At 41.4% G+C, this 17,540-nt stretch overlaps 1 protein-coding gene across 2 annotated transcripts in view; it reads left to right on the top strand.

The window, feature by feature from the left end:
* Positions 1–17,540, top strand: part of LOC137635871 (protein phosphatase 1 regulatory subunit 21-like) — a 69,985-nt gene that overhangs the window by 14,140 nt on the left and 38,305 nt on the right. For both annotated transcript variants that reach the window (XM_068368305.1, XM_068368304.1), the window contains exons 2-8: positions 3,700–3,768; positions 4,311–4,436; positions 5,667–5,756; positions 6,930–7,088; positions 14,071–14,275; positions 15,475–15,665; positions 16,064–16,254. In XM_068368305.1, coding sequence (XP_068224406.1) covers positions 3,700–3,768; positions 4,311–4,436; positions 5,667–5,756; positions 6,930–7,088; positions 14,071–14,275; positions 15,475–15,665; positions 16,064–16,254 — 1,031 coding nt within the window. The remainder of the gene's footprint in view (positions 1–3,699; positions 3,769–4,310; positions 4,437–5,666; positions 5,757–6,929; positions 7,089–14,070; positions 14,276–15,474; positions 15,666–16,063; positions 16,255–17,540) is intronic.

Below are 17,540 nucleotides of genomic sequence, written 5' to 3'. Positions count from 1 at the left end.
AATTATCATGTGGAGAGATTAATCTACTAATTTCACAAAGTGGGAAAGTAATATTTTTTCTATTACATAAAGGCAAACTACCCAAGGGAGTTAGTTTTTTTTTTTTTAATCCTGCATTGATGCAAATTTTCTAATGGCTTTGATAATACTTTGTGCGAATTTCCATAATAGAATTGAAAAAATCAGTGCAAAAATCATTCTAGAATCTCTTATCACTGCCACTCTCAAGACCCACACAAGTATGTGGTTGGTTTTCTCAATCTACAGTACTTTCACTTGTGATATAACAGAGTTATGAGTGAGAAGCCTATCTTTGGGGAAATCAAGAGGGAGGCAGAAAATTAGATGATGAGATTAGATGAAGGATGATATGGAGAGAAGAGGTTTGGTGGAGGAGGATGACTTTGATAGAAGGCATTGGAGAGGACACATTAGGAAACCAATCCTTTGATGTAGGGATAACAGTGGAAAAGAAGAGAGTTGTTTATATTTTTCATCATCCCCTTCATCCTCCTACTTATTTTTTATATCATGACTACACAGAACATTTCATAATAAAAATATATTTGTTCCTACACAAAATACAAAAAACTTCAAGTTCTTTACATAGGAGAAGAAATAAGTGCAAGCTGGCATACGGTTATAAAACTTTTAATGAGTTGTCAACAACCGATACTGTTGTTACCAGTAGTAGCAGGGAGAAGCATCGTCCCTCATTTTTCTCTTTTTCAGGTGTGATTCGGTCTTTCTGTACTTTAGGGTGCACGACATGCGAGTTTAATTTGCCCAAGCAAGGCGGGCCTCTTTTGCGGAACATTCAAGTCGCGGAAGGACATGAACCCAGACTGATTTTGCCCTTCGTGCAGAGAATATTCCTGCATGGAGGCTTCCTCTTGCCCAGAGTGTAGGGTGTGGTCATCCTCCCAGTGGGAATGGTATGGCAGGAGGAGGAAGTAGTAGTCTAAAAGTAATTCCTTGCCTCCGAGGTCTTCCTCAAAGTCTACGAAGTCCCGACTTCTTTCTCTTTCCCCTGGCACTCTACTCTCTGACTCTGTTTGATCAGTCTCCTCCAGGGAATGGTCAAATAAGAATGATGGCCGTTTGACTCTCGGTCAACCTTCGGATCAGGTCGCTCCTTCCTTCTCCCTTAGTGAGTTGGAACAGGCCTCCTATCCGGGGGAGGAAATTCTATCGCAAGACGCTCTAGTGTGGCAGAGACTCTCGCAAACGTGACAGGCTGTCTTTACCTGGGAGTCAACCTCCCAGGCTATTCAGAAGCGCCAATGGGACTTGTCGCTAGCTCACTTTAGCTCTTCGGAGATCGTAGGTGATTCTCTCGATCACCCTGCATTCCAGTGCACACATAATCTCACCGCTGGAGTCTCACTAGACTCTTGTTTTCTCCAACCTGTGCAGTTATCTGTGGTAGCTCACCAGGCATGCTCTGCCGGGCAGGTTGCCCTGAGCAGCGCAACACATACTCATGCTCGCTCACTCAGAGCTGAGCATGATCTACCTCGCCAGGTAGGTCACAAGACACAGCCGCACGCAGCTTTGGCGAGCCGCAATCCATTGCACGATCGCTTATAGGTAGGTGCACACCCTATAGTGACTTGTGATTGTTTGCAATCACCTCTCTCTACACTAGGGAGGGGGTGCGGGCAAACCAGTTTCGCATGCCTCTAGCATATCCCCAGCAGGCTCGCGCTCCATTTCAGGAGCAGTCCTTCCATGGGCCAGCTGAGTCGGGGTTATCCTTAAAAGAGTAGCCGCCATATCCCTACTTCTCGCAATACACTGACAGACCCGATTATGACTTCCTGCGAAGGTAGCTGTATCTCGCAGTGATCTTCAGGTTCACTCTGACCCGAGGTTATGACAGAAGCACGATGAGCAACTCCTCGCAGGGAGCAGTTCTCGCATTGGCCACTGTGGCTGCTCCCAGTGCTGATACCCACACTAGCCTAGTGCCTTTCATGGCAGTTTTACTCGCGGCTTCCACTCCTGCAGTGGAAAGTCATGCTTCTAGGTGGCTATGTCATCAAGAAGCATAAGGAATCAAGGCCAAACCATCTGGTATTATTCTTTGTGGGAGAAATTGGGCATCATAGATCGACAGTGCTACATAAACCTCCTGGAATTGAAAGCAGCTTACCTTGCTTTTCATCATTTCTAGCAGCTCTTTTCAGGTCACTCGGCAGTATTGATGAGTAACAACACGACTTTAGTGGCATAGCTAAACAAGCAAGGAGTTACTGTTTCACGGCAACTTTGGCAACTAGCCGTCAAAATCCTGCGATGGACAGAGGAGACTGGGATCTCCCTGTCAGCCCAGTTCATACCCTACAAAATGAATATCTAGGCCTACAACCTCAGCAGGAAGACTCAGATAGTTGATTCTGAGTGGTCTTTAGAGGCCTTTGCTTTTCTTCATCTTCCTATCTCTTGGGGCATAGCATCTGGAGACCCTGTCTGCTAGAACTCCTTCAACTACAGCTAAGCCCCATTTATGCTCGTAGCCAGGATACATATCTACCTGTATATATTCCCTATTGCATCCCCAATCTTTTTACAGGGGGGGAGTTAGGACATCAGCTCTCGGTGTGTATAGTCACAAACCTCTTGTTTATACATAGCCTAGGACAACACAGTTACGTTCTTCTGCTCGTTTCCCTTTCGCGTGGGCCATCAACCTACTGTTTATACAAGGTGTCATGATGCTCATCCTACACATTGTTATGCAGCGATCCCAGGTTAAAAAGTTTCATCCAGTTACAGGGACTTTCTTTAACCAAAGAGTGAGTCTCCTATGTAAAGAATATAAGGCTTGTATTTTGTGTTGAAGCAAATAACTAATCTGGATGTAATTTGTATTTTCCTAACAATACAAACCTGTGGTTCTTTACACATACTTTCCCTGCCATCACCTAACCCCCAAGGGAAAGTCCCTTCTGCAATCAAAGAGAAGGTATGAGTGAGCCGGGCGGGGGGAGTGCTTTCCCCCGCTACCACTGGTAACAACCGGTTGGTTGTTGACACCGCGTTAAAAGTTTTATGGCCTCATGTCATCTTGCACTGATTTCTTCTCCTATGTAAAGAACTACAGGTTTGTATTAGGAAAAAATATAAATTACTTCAAAATTTGTCAATTTGGATGAAAATCATTATCTTCATTCTTTACCATTGTATTGCATAATACTGTATTACTGTATTATTATTAGCTAAGCTACAACCCTAGTTGGAAAAGCAGGGTGCTATTAGCCCAAGGGGTCCAACAAGGAAAATAACTCAGTAAGGAAAGGAAATAAGAAAAGAGATAGAATGGTGTGCCTGAATGTACCCTCAAGAAAAGAACTCTACCCAAAACTAGAGAGTAATGGTTTGATATTGGAGTGACCTTTTAGAAGAGCTGCTTACCATAACTAAAGAGTCTCTTGTACCCTTAGTAAGTGGAAAGTAGCCACTAAAAAATTACAGTGCAACAGTTAACCCCCTGAGTGAAGAGACAAATTAAGGAATATCTAGACAATGTTCAGAAGAAATAAAATATGGAGTAGTCCCTGAACAATCCATTATTGTTGGTGAGTTTTCTGTCTCTCAGCTCAACTTAGAAGATCCTGAGAACAAGTTAAATAACAACCTTGTAACTATGACCAGTAGTTCTTTCATAATATCAGTTAACGTTTCTTTTATTTCCAGCTTCGAGCTCAGAACCAGGTGCTCAAGAAACATATAATAGAAGAGCAAGGAAAGACCACCGATCTTACTGTGAGTAGGAAAGTATTATAATATAAGTATGTTCACTTTACGGTATGATGCATAGAGCTCAATTTACTGATGTGACGAGTAGTATACATTATTATTAACAATTGTATGCCATTTAATAAGTTGAAGAATGGAAAGGTACCTTGAGTTGATAGATTGTAGCATGGTGCTTTTAACATGGTAAATATGATGGAGATATTTCTATCATAATTAAATACACTGTACAGTATATACGGAAGTTTTAAAGCCTTGCATTTCACTCCTATACAGTAAGAGTATTAGTTTTCAAAGTCTAACAAAAGATTCATTAGCTATTTAGATAAAAATTAAACAAGAACAATATGTATCAGTACTTTTGAATTGGTCGTGGCAAGGGCGAAAGACGTATAGGTACGCAAGCATTGAATACCTTTGATATAATAATTACTTTAGAAATTGAGAAAGATAGGGATATTCTATCATTGAAAACCCAAAAATTTGTGTCTTGCTCCATACACTTATCAAGTTAATGTTTTTTTTTTACGTTTTTAAAATTTCCTTTGCAGGATTCCTTGAAAAATCGCGATCAGCTGTTGCGTAAAGCTCAGGGAGAGAATGAGTCGCTCATATTCCGCAACCAGCAACTCACCAAGAGGCTTACTCTCTTGCAAGAGGATCTGGACGAAATTCAGGTTAATCATTTTCCGTATTTGAATGGAATTATTTGAGACATGTCAAGGATCTTTTAAACTAGCGATTATCTTCTTTTACTTGCTCTTCTAAGTATAGAAATTTGATTGAGCCAAACTTTCAAGTCCCTCTGAACGAGGGAGGGTTTCTTTTGGTGGGTCTATATTTTAAGTTATTGATGGGTACAGAATAATATTGCATTTGTCCCCCTCATCTTTCTAGCTTTGGTGGAGATGGGGTATCTCAGGGGAAGCATACTTCTGAATATTGTATCTTTAGGACATTTTGTGAAAGACAACGACTTATTTCTGATAACCTTTTTTTATTAGTCTAGATCTATAAGTAGTAGTTCTCCCTCTTATTCCCTTAATGAATTATTAATATTATTACTAGCTAAAGGTGCGTCCACACTAGCGACAAAACATGTCGACAACACTGTGTACAACTTTGCAGGTAACAAGTTGTTAGACTGTTGACGATACATTGTTGTCGAGATGTTGGTAGAGATTTATTGGTGATATGTTGGCAACCCTAGTGTGGACGAGTCGATGTGGTTGGAGATACCCGGACAGACGCACAACAAGTCTCTAGAATGAGGTGTGGACGGCTTCACCAAGTTGACGCGTGTTGCCAACATGTTGCCAGACATTGTAGCAGACAAAGTTTCATACATTGTTGTCGATATGTGTACCGATGTTGAGTGTAAGGTTTCCAACTTTGTTGTTGATATGTCGGTAGACACGATGTTGCCAGTGTGGACGCACCTTAAGCTACCACCCTAGTTAGAAAAGTAGGATGCTATAAGGCCTATAAGGGATCCAACAGGGAAAAATAGCCTAGTGAGGAAAGGAAATAAGGAAATACTGTAAATAGAATAGAGTGCTTGAGTGTACCCTCTAGCAAGGGAACTCTTTGTATAGAGTGTATTTAGTTAAATCATTACCATTATCATTACTTGCTAACTTACAACCCTAGTTGGAAAAGCAGGATGCTATAAGCCCAAGGGCTCTAACGGACAAAATAGCCCATTGAAGAAGGGAAATAAGGAAATAAATACAGTAAACTACAAGTTAAGTAAATAACAATTCATATAAATTTTTTAAGAACAGTAACATTAAAATAAATCTTTCATATATAAACTATGAAAATTTTTAAAGAAACAAGAGGAAGAGAAAGAAGATAGAATAGTGGCGTTATTTATTAAAATTGAAACTTTTGTTTGTTCTCCACAGTCTAAAAAGAAAGGCAGAGGCCGTTCGGGATCGGAGAACGTAGTAGATGGCCCGAGTATTGACAACAATATATTCTCAGAGGAACTTCAGGTATTGTGATATGAAATTATTGTAGTATATCAGTTTGAACAATCTCTATTTTAGTGTCACTGAAGAAGTCATTTGCTCCAATACCTAGTACAAACACTTATGCTCCCAACTATGGATATATTACTTCGGCGAAAGCTGAAATTACCCATAAACTTTTTAGCAATCAGTCCGCTACTATAGTCCATTTCTTTTATCGAGGCATATTTGCACCGACTCGCAGAGGTGCCCTTTTAGCTCGGAAAAGTTCCCTGATCGCTGATTGGTTAGAATTATCTTGTGCAACCAATCAGCGATCAGGAAACTTTTCCGAGCTAAAAGGGCACCCATGCGAGTCGGTGCAAATCTGCCTCGATAAAAGAAATGGACTATAGTTAGCGGTGGGTAAGGGGTAAGACACCAGCCACCTTGCTCACATGCACACCTGTTTTATGATATTGCCTTCGGTGGGCTGCTATACCCCGCTAAAAAGTTTCACGTATAGTTTCAGCTCTCACCGAAGTAATATACTGTATCCATAGTAAAGAACTGAAGATTTGTATAGTTAGGAAAATACAATTACTTTCAAATTTGTCATATCACCCATAATTGGAAGAAGCCGGTAGCTTGTTCATTTGCGACACCACAAGGAGAGAACTCCTTTCATGTCTAACCTTAAGAAGGGAGAAGATGACTTAAAAACATTCAGTGTCAGTGAACATTCAGTGTCAGCTAACGGAAAAATGTTCAGTGTCAGATGAAGTAAAAATGTTCGTCCGTTGACATAAAAACGTTCAGTGTCAGCTAATGTAAACACATTCAATGTCATATGTTAAAAACATTCGGTGTCAGATGACGTAAAAATGTTCGATCTCAGATGAAGTAAAAATGTTCGTCAGTTGACGTGAAAACGTTCAGTGTCAGCTAACGTAAACACATTCAATGTCATATGTTAAAACATTCACTGTCAGATGATGTTAAAAATCTTTAATCACCTCTGATGATTTAAAAAGGTTCAATGCCAGATGATGTAGAAATCTCTGGCAGATAAAGTACAGTACCTTCAATGTCAGAAGACGTGTAAACGTTTAATGTCAGGTATTTTGTTTTTATCTTTTTACTAACTGGTAGTCACTGCACGTTTAATAACTTTTCCCTTCGCTGTCTTCGCTAATTAATAAATGACCTTATTTTCAGTTGAAAATTAAAGAAAATGCCAGATTGCAGTCGGAGCTGGCAGACGTAGAGGCTAATTATCGAAGGAGAATTTCAGAATTGGAGGCGGCGCTAGAAAAATCACAGCAAGAATCACAGAGGAACAGAGAGTTGCTTCAAATTCGTGATAAATCTACCAGTGTAAGTTTATACATATCTTTGACTAGAAGTCTAGAATTTTTTGTAAATCTTTTATTTAACTACAACCCATAATTTGTACTGCATTGCATATTATACTTATTTGCAAACTGTATGCGCAATAAAGCTCTTTAGGTCAAGAGAGAAACGGCTGTATTTGGAAACTGATTCCGTGCTCACAGATATTATCTTGATCCGGTTGACAGTGCTGGTAAAAATTGTAGTACATTTATTGTGATGTAGATTGTATTTAAACTTCCTTTTTAAATATTAAACTTAGCCGGTGAATATATAATAGCTGACGTCTCCGACGGCTCGACAGAATCCAAAAACTCGCGAGCGATCGCCATGAAGGTAGCGGGTGTGCCCACCAGTGCCGACTATCGGCCAGATACCGCATATACATGTAAACAGTTCCAGTTCTTCTCTGTCGGTTTCATCGACAAGTCGATTCCACTCGCTATTATGACCTCGAGTTTTCTACCGAATTGGTGAAGTACTTGGTTTTGGTTTTATTGCTTTCGCCGTGTTGGATCATTCAATACTATCCTCAAAAGAAATGCTTTTGAAAGGAGAGTAAAAGTGTTTTGCCCTTGCTCTTTTATCTCTGGTTTTTTCCATAGAGTAAAATGGCCGACCCTTCCCTTAGTGTACGGAAGTGTGTTTTAGGCTTTTAGCAATTATCTTATCACGTTATAAATTGTTTTTGTTAATTATAGATTTTCCTCTATATATTTTATATCTCACCCGCCTTTATTAGGCCTCTTCGATTAGCTTTCCATTTATACTAAACATCAAGATAAATTTTATGTTTTGTTTATATGCGGCCTTACCTATTCCTCCCCTAGTCCGAGAGTAGGCGGTCCTAACTTGGAAACCGAAGTTAAACAACGTTGAGCCCATTCAACTTTTATTTTCGTTAAGTTTAAATCATTTGCTCTGTAAGAGTTATGAAATGAATATTTTTTAGTAGATATTTTATGAAAGATTTTCTTTGAATAGTCTTCGTGCTGTTTCAAAGATGAACTAACGTTTGGTTTATTTATGCTACGCAGTTTGCGCTCTATCGTTACGATAGAGAAAGAGAGAATCACGGTTTCACTTTGCAGAAGGAGTAAATCGATTTTGACGTTTTGTTCATTCTTCTTTCAAACTGAAGTGTTTTAAATACTAATTTAAAGGAACTTGTTAATTTCCAATTTCTTAGTCCTTTCAGTTTTTTCCTTTGGTCAAATAACCTGTTTATTGACGAAGGGTGAGTGGGCTTTTCTCTTCTGTGTGAAATCAAGAGAGAGAGAGAGAGAGAGGAAGAGAGAACGTTCCGATCTTTATTCTCGTCCCAAGCGAGTAACGTTGTTCTCGATTCAGTTTTTTTACTCTCGTCCCAAGTCTCTGTACGGGGAGAAAGGATAAAACGTTTTTAGTTTTTATTCTCGTCCCAAGGCACTGTACGGTGAGAGATTGGAAACGTAGTCTTTAATGAACTAGTGTTTAGTCTCCTCCCCAGTCACTGATCCTTTTTAACTTTATATATTTCCGTTTTATTCGATATATATGTTTACTGATTTTTGCTTGTACTAATGTGCTTACTTTATACGACTCATTTCGCAATTATAACCTTTTGATGTAAGGGAGAATTGCGTGCTTCAGGTAGAAATCAGTTTTATTGATGCCTAAAGTGAAATTATTGAAAAATACGATATCAGTGAAGTAAGTGCAAAAACAGAAAATCGTAGTGATAAAGTGATAATTGCGCAGTGTTTTTTAGTGTTGCGACCGAGGGTTCGTCTGTTCGTGCTTGTCGTTCACCTAGTCCGAGACCTCTTTCAGGCTCCCATGCTCCAGGGAGAAGTAATGTCGTAGGACTTATGGGGACGAGAGGCTTTAACCAACGAACAGACGTTCCCTCTATGGTATCGGGCGTGTCTCGCAAGATCGCCCCTACCATAAGACGAGCGAGGCTGTTTTCTCCTCGTCATCCGAAGGCTTCTCGCAAAAGAAACCTTGAAGCAAAAGTTTCTAGACCCTTAAAGCGGAAGTCAGTCCCTTCAGGACAGGTCCAGCGTCCTGGCTGTAGCCATGGGGACAGCTCTGACCCTTTGCAGTCGTCAGAAGACAGTTCGCCTATTAAACGCAAGCGTAACACGGGGTCCGAGGGTCGCGGTAAAGGCAATGTTTTGCCAACACAGACGTTACCGTCGTCTCGGCCCGTTCCGACTCCCGTTGATCCTAAATGGGTTGTCCTGCAGGACATGCAGACTAAGCTTGCCTCCCTTATGGAGAAGTATGACGTTGAGCAGGTTCACGATGAACCTTCGCTTTCGAGTCGCCGTTAAGCTAAACGAGACTCTGGCCGTCAGCCGCCCAAACGAGCATTTACTCGTCCTTTTGACGTTATGAAACGTGATGTCGGTAGTTTGTCACGTCAGTCACGTGACTTGGATCCTCACTCGCTGCAGTCCCATGTTGACTTTCAGCCGCTGCCGCAGCCTCGTGTTGACGTTCAGCCGCTGCCGCAGTCTCGTGTTGACGTTCAGGACGTTCGCCAACCAGCTCAGTTGCCTTGTTTTGACGTTGAGCGTCAAGCACCGCAGTCAAGGGTTGTTTTGACTGCTCAGTCTAGGCAGTCAAGGCAGTCTCGACTTGACGTTGAGCGTCCTCCCGCAACTGTTGTTGTTGCTGGTCAGTCCTTTAAGCAGTTACATGACGTAGCGTCCTTGACTGCTACTGATGCTCCTTTGCGTGTGGACCCTGCTTGTCAAGCATTGCCACCATGGCAGGTCTCTCCCTTGCTTGAGACTCGGCAATTGTCGGACGAGGTTCCTTCAGATGAGGAAGTTGCTGATCCCCCCTCCTACTGATATTCCCTTGGGGACTCTGTCAGACGGAGAGGAGCCTAAAGCTGCTCAGCCCTCTATGGACTTTAAATAAATCATGCTGATTTTTAAGGATCTTTGTCCGGACCATTTTGTAACTGCTGCTCCTCGTTCGCCTAAACGTCAGAGTTTACACTAGGCCTAGCTACTTCGAAGCCGTTGTTTTTCTAAGCTAGTGCTCTCTCGCTCTTCTAAGAGAGCTTTACGTTTGCTAGGCGACTGGTTGATCACCAGGAGGAGTTTGGGGGAGACAGCCTTTGCTTTCCCTCCTTTTAAACTGGCTTATAGAGCGAGCGTCTGGTATGACACGGGAGAAGTTCTCGGCTTGGGAGTTCCTGCCTCTGCCCAGAGAGACTTCTCAAGCCTCATAGACTCTCCCCGGCGCCTGGCCATGAGACGCTCCAAGATTTTATGGTCGGCTTCAGAGCTAGACCATCTCCTGTTAGGAGTTTTTTCGAGCGTTTGAAGTTTTGCTGTACAATTATGTCATGCATGAACAAGGCTATCAGGGATGGCTCCAATGATCTGACAGCCATGTTCTCTGCAGGAACAAGACTATCAGGGATGGCTCCAATGATCTGGCAGCCACGTTCACTGCAGGAGTACTTAAGATGTAAGTGCGCTCAATGTGTTCATTGTCAAGACAAACTTCACGATGAAGACTACCAAGCTGTCTTGACAGCATTAAGGGAAGGCGACTGGATGGTCTCTCTCGGCCTTCAGGATGCATACTTCCACATCCCGATTCATCCAAACTTTCAACTACATCTGAGGTTTGTGGACGGGAAAGTAATGTACCACTGTCGAGCACTGTACTCCGACCTCATTCCTGCTCCTCTTGTTTTTACAAGGACCTTGCAAAATGTAGCAAGCTTTCTACATTTTTTGAGGATTCAGAGCCTCCCTTTATTTTGACGACTGGCTAATCAGGGCGTCGTCATTATATCGCTGTCTGGAGAGCCTCTAATGGACATTAGACCTAACCAAGGAGCTAGGTCTCATAGTGAACGTAGAGAAGTCGTAACTTACAGTACCCCATCCCAGACTATTCTTTTTTTGGGAATGGAGATACAGTGTCTGATTTTTCGGCCCTTTTCGCCTCCCGCAAGAATGGAACAAGCTTTGTTAAAAGTCCTTCACTTGCAAGAGAAAAACAGTTGCTCTGTAAGAGTTTGAACTAGCCTCGTGGGAACTCTTTCATCGCTGGAGTAGTTTATCTCTCTGGGGAGACTCAACCTATGCCCTTTCCGATTTCACCTAAAACATTGGAACAAGGAGAAGGGCTTAGTGAGTATCTCTTTCCCATTCTCCAACTCAGTCTAGACATGTCTGACTTGGTGGGACAGCAACATCAGACTTCGAGAAGGTCTTTCTCTTGCGATCAAGAACCCAAACCATGTGTTGTTTTCAGATGCAGCGGATTTGGGTTAGGGAGCTCCACTGGACAGTCTGGAAGGCTCGGGTCTTTGATCCACAGATCAGAAGGAACTCCATTTAAGGCAGTAACATCTCTCCTTTGGCGAGATTTGTGCAGAAATGAATGTCTTGGCAGACGGCCTCAGCAGAAGAGGACAAGTCATCTCCATGGAGTGGACGTTGCATAAGATTGTGTGCGAGAAGCTATGGATGACATGGGGTCAACCCACCATAGATCTTTTTGCTACTCTCTCTGACAAAGAGGCTCTCGACTTACTGCTTTCCAGTTCCAGATCCAGAGGCAGCCCACATAGACTTTCCTGCTGGACTGGTCTCACCTGGACGTTTATGCCTTTCCACATTTCAAGATCCTAGACAAGGTGCTGCAGAAGTTCACCTCTCACGAAGGGACCAGGTTGACATTGGTTGCTCCACTCTGGCCCGCGAGAGAGTGGTTCACAGAGGTACTTCAATGGCTGGTAGACGTTCCAAGGAGTCTACCTTTAAGGATGGATCTCTTACGGCAGCCCCACGTAAGGAGTCTTCATCAAAGCCTCCCCGCGCTTCGTCTGACTGCCTTCAGACTATCGAAAGACTCTCAAGAGCTCGAGGATTTTCGAAGGAGGCAGCTGGAGCGATTGCGAGAGCTAGGAGAGCATCTACCATCAAGGTCTATCAGTCGAAGTGGGAAGTCTTTAGAGACTGGTGCAAGTCATCATCCATTTCCTCTTCCAGTACCTCTGTAGCCCAAATTGCAGACTTTCTCCTACATCTGAGAAATGTTCGCTCCCTCTCAGCGCCCACTATTAAGGGCTACAGGAGCATGTTGGCGTCTGTGTTCAGACATAGAGGCTTAGATCTGTCCAATAATCAAGATCTCCAAGATCTCCTTAAGTCCTTCGAGACCTCTAAGGAGCGTCGTATGGCAACTCCTGGATGGAACTTAGACGTGGTCCTAAGGTTCCTAATGTCCGACAGGTTTGAGCCATTACATTCAGCCTCCCTGAAGGATCTCACCCTCAAGACGCTTTTCTTAGTGTGCTTGGCTTCGGCTAAAAGGGTCAGTAAGATCCATGCCTTCAGTAGGAACATCGGCTTTTCTAGATAAAGCCTCATGTTCACTTCAGCTTGGTTTTCTTGGCCAAAAATGAACTGCCTTCTCGTCCTTGGCCTAAGTCATTTGATATACCTTGCCTGTCAGAGATCGTAGGCAACGAGCTTGAAAGAGTGCTGTGTCCAGTTAGAGCTCTGAAGTTTTATTTAGCTCGGACTAAATCCTTACGAGGTGGATCTGAGGCCTTGTGGTGCTCAGTTAAGAAGCCTTCATTGCCTATGTCAAAGAATGCTTTGTCATATTTTATTAGATTTTTAATCCGAGAGGCTCATTCTCACTTGAGTGAAAAAGATCGTTGCTTGCTTAAGGTTAAGACGCACGAAGTAAGAGCTATAGCAACTTCCGTGGCCTTTAAGCAAAACAGATCACTGCGAAGTATTATGGACGCGACCGTTTGGAGAAGCAAGTCGGTATTCGCGTCATTTTACTTAAAAGATGTCCAGACTCTTTATGAGGACTGCTACACACTGGGTCCATTCGTTGCAGCGAGTGCAGTAGTGGGTAAGGGTTCTACCACTACATTCCCTTAATTCCAATATCCTTTTAATCTTCTCTTGAAATTTTTTTAATTGGGTTGTACGGAAGGCTAAGAAGCCTTTCGCATCCTTTTTGATTTGGCGGGTGGTCAAATGTCATTTCTTGAGAGCGCCCAGATTAAGGGTTTTGATGAGGTCCTGTTGTATGGGTTGTCGCCCTGGATACTTCAGCTCCTGGGAGTCTTTCAGCATCCTAAGAGGATGGCTGGGCTTCGTGAGGAAAGCGGACTAACAAGGCAGAGTAATCGTTAGAGTCAGCTTCCTTACCAGGTACCTATATTTATTTGGGTTTTGTTATGATATAACTGTCAAAAACTCTAAGCATATACGCCGTAAACTGTATTAATACTGGTCTCTACCCACCACCATGGGTGTGAATCAGCTATTATATATTCACCGGCTAAGTTTAATATTTAAAAATGATATTTTGATTATAAAATAAATTTTTGAATATACTTACCCGGTGAATATATAAATTAAAGGCCCCCCCTTCCTCCCCGATAGAGACCCAGCGGGATGAGAAGAACTGGAGCTGTTTACATGTATATGCGGTATCTGGCCGATAGTCGGCGCTGGTGGGCACACCCGCTACCTTCATGGCGATCGCTCGCGAGTTTTTGGATTCTGTCGAGCCGTCGGAGACGTCAGCTATTATATATTCACCGGGTAAGTATATTCAAAAATTTATTTTATAATCAAAATATCATTTTGACCAATTTTCCTCTTTTATCATTGGGCTTTTCATTTTATTCATTTAATTATTAGAAATCTGTTATTTTAATTCAACAAAGCTAGTGAGGTATTTAAATACAAAGTGAGTTTTACCGAAATGTATAACTTTAGGGTTCATTTATAGATGATGATTTCAGTTATAAAGTTTTTTGCCAAGGAAAATATTACAGTATTCCTTATTCAGTAGTCTGTTTTGGTGATGTATATATATAATGACCATTGTTATTACTTGAGCTAACTATATAACAGAACTGATCAATAGATCAGCCACAGATTCAAGCATATACAGCTCACATTTTTACGACACCCAGGAAATGGTCGATCAGCTGGAGAACGAACGCGTTAGGCAGGTAGTGGTCGGGCAGCAGAGGGAGGCAGAGATTCAGTCTTTGAAAGAACAGTTGAAGGCTCTCCAGGAGAGAATAGGCTCCTCCCAGATGTCTGAAGCATCCAGGGGTGACCAAGAAACTCCGACACAAGATATGACCTCTTCGGAGCAGTCGTCAAAGAGGAAACGTACGTTGTATATGCTTTTTCTTGTCTTTTACATCTATATAAACCAATTTAGTATACAGTGATGCCTCAGCATACGAAAGTAATCCGTTCAGGATACGGTTTCGTTTGCTGATTTTTTCGTATCCTGAGTCGCGTTTTACATGTAAATAGCCTAATCCGTTCCAAGCCTTAAGAAAAGACACCTTTTCTTTCATAAACACGCTAAACTGTAGTAATAAACATACAATGCAGTCATTTCTATCATTCAATAATTAACCCAACCGTTAAAAACAGCCTAATCCATTACTGAAACCACCATGAGATTATTCAATAATGTAGTTATAGCCTAGTTATCCCCCTACAAGCCCTAAGAAAAAGGTCCGTTTTCTTTACTACTGTATAAAAGTTACGGTACTGTATGTAAAGCATTTGGATCAGTGAAGGTGTATTGTTACCTGTACACCTAAATTAAGGGTTGATACCCTGAAAAAAAAGGTACTGTACTCTTGGTGACGAGTTGGGATCTCGTAAGCTTTTCGTATCCTGAAATTTTTTTCGTATACTGGGGCATAAAAATCTTTGTATCGCTTTTCGTATCCTGAATTTTTTGTAAGCAGAAACTTTCGTATCCAGAGGTATCACTGTACTGTAAAGTGTCTTGCCAATAACTTGGATGTATTTACTGGTACAAGTTTTATTTTAATATCTCCATCTTCAGCCCAGAGGTATACTTGATGAAATTCGGTTAAGTGCACCTTATCAAATCTTGCTATCAATTACTGGATATAGTGGCGGGATTTTCAGCGCACTAAAGGAGAGGCATAAATATTATGAATATTTAAAGGTCATTCATTAATGGGTTTATTTAAGGTGTATAGATTAAATTCTGTATATGCCAGAAAATATTGGTTTAATTGAAAATTTTTATACTGGCAGGCCAATTAAATCAATCTTTTAATTTAACTTTAATCAAGCAGATAACTACTTTTATGGTATATGTCTTTTTTTAAATTACCGTTTAGAACATCAATTTTGTGGTTGTATCACCGAGTATTCTTAAATCGAGGACTTTCTTTTCATCTTTTATTGCCTTTTAGAAGATCAATTTTGTGTTTATATCTCTGAGTAGTTTTAAGTCGAGGACTTTCATTTAATTGGGCCAAATAACCATTTCTTCCCAGAATTTAATACTACAGAATTTCCCGATTTCATCGTTACAGAGATGCCTTCATACAGCCTAGACATTCCAATGCAAAATGGGAGAGAGAAGCCCTCGCCTACCTCCGCCAGAAGTTTGGTCGAATCTTTTGATGGCCTTATCCGAGAGCTGTGCGATTTATGCGCAGAATTTTTGCTTTGTTACAGTAGAAGAATAAAGTTATACGATCGGTCATCAGAAGTCAAACTTAAAGTAAGTTTACATCGTTTTAATGTTTCTAAGTGAATTGATGGAAATTAAAATTTGGTTTTGTTGTCATGCCTTTTTAGAACGTCATCTATACATGTCATGTTTCAGTGCCACAGACCATTCAAAGTTGTCTTTATTTTTCTATGTTGGTGTGAGACAGGAGAATATTGAATTAAGAAAATAAAAATTTTTTAAACCTATCTATCAGTCATAACTGAGAGTTTGTTTGTCTAAAATTTAGAGTCATCTCTATCATATGTAGACACAATTATCTCAGATTTCAGTTATGCACCACATGGAAACACTTTCCGTAACGACCAAGTCGTACTATACACTCACTGGTTTGGTCTGTAAGTCGAGGACTTTTTGTATTTTACTAATAAAGAATTTCCTTCTTCTAGCTCATCGAGCATCTGAAATCTGCAGCGACGCCCTGGCACTCGCTGTCGTCGTCGTATCACCAAATGGCAGAGAGCGTCTCGGGAGAAGGCTTTATCGCGTTGGAGACGTTGAGCGGTCTTCCGACTGTCAGTCAGTGGGTCGTTGCGTGCGAAGCCAGTCTTCGTAAGGTTTTGCCGCTGGTCGTGCATTGGTGAGCGTTTGATTTCAACAAGAGTCTCGTTTTTAAGTCTTGTTATCTTTGCCAGAAGTTTATGTTCTTATTTATTCATGTTTGCGATTCGCATACCTCAAAAACTATTTGATCGAATCTCATGAAATTTTGTGGGATGATTGGTCATGATCCAAGGACAATTTTAATAGATTTTGGTAGGGATTGGGTCAAAGGTCAAGGTCACAAAAAGGTAAAAAACGTCTTTTTGCTTTGTCGAAGATAATTTTTTTGATTTGCTTGAAACCAGTGCCAAAATGTGCATAATTCAATCTTGTGGTATAAAACCTGATATAAGCAAAGGTATGCCCTCTACCAAGTACCCATTCTAGTTATAGAAAGTTAAAGGGGAAATGTATCTAATTTTTATTAGAAAATTAAGACAGACAGGAGGATTAGTAGGGGAAGAACAGTGTCATATTTAAAAGGTCAAAGGGTGTGTGGAATAAGTATTTAAGAAACAGTTGTTCAAGCAGAATCTGTTTACAGATGTAGGGAAATTTATGGTTGGTTTGATAGCAATGTTTTTCAATATTTAACTTAGCCGGTGATTATATAAGCTGCAGCTCTGCTGCTCGACAGAAAACTCTACGGAAAAAATCCGCCAGCGATCGCTATGCAGGTAGGGGGTGTACTTCAACAGCGTCATCTGTCGTGCAGGTACTCAGTACTCATTGTAAACGAAGAACTCAATTTTCTCTCTGTCGTGCTACCGGCAAGACCTACTAATTCGCTGTTGCTAACTGGATTTGTTTTCACAACTATTTGGTGAAGTACACTATTCTAGTTTTGAGCTTTCGCTGTGCAGGCTTTCTCTTCAATAAATCCTTGCATTCTTTTTTTGATATCGGATTATTTGTTGATGACTTTGGATAGTTTTTGAATTCCCCTTTGACCAATTCAAAATGGCTGACCCTTCTCAAGTCCCAAAATTCAGGAAGTGTAATGCTAGGGACTGTTCAAGGCGTCTTCCGAAGGCCTCTATCGATCCTCACACCGTTTGTTCCAATTGTCGGGATAAAACCTGTCAATTGGAAGATCGATGTGAGGAATGCGTTGGGCTTTCGGAATTCGATTTTATCGAATTCCAAAAATATACACGTAGGCTAGAGAGAGATAGAGTCAGGAGAAGTTCATCTCGTTCTGTTGATTTTTCCTCTCCTCATGCCCCACAACCTATTCCTTCCCCTGTAGTGGTTGCTCCCGATCCCCCTTCTGGCACTCAGGAACCTTCGATGGCTGACATGATGCGTGCCATCCAAGCTCTG

The sequence above is a fragment of the Palaemon carinicauda genome, unplaced genomic scaffold (genome assembly GCF_036898095.1).
Source record: "Palaemon carinicauda isolate YSFRI2023 unplaced genomic scaffold, ASM3689809v2 scaffold187, whole genome shotgun sequence".
Taxonomy (NCBI): Eukaryota; Metazoa; Arthropoda; class Malacostraca; order Decapoda; family Palaemonidae; genus Palaemon; species Palaemon carinicauda.
The sequence above is the reverse complement of the archived record's forward strand: the minus strand, read 5'-3'. Positions and strand labels throughout refer to the sequence as shown.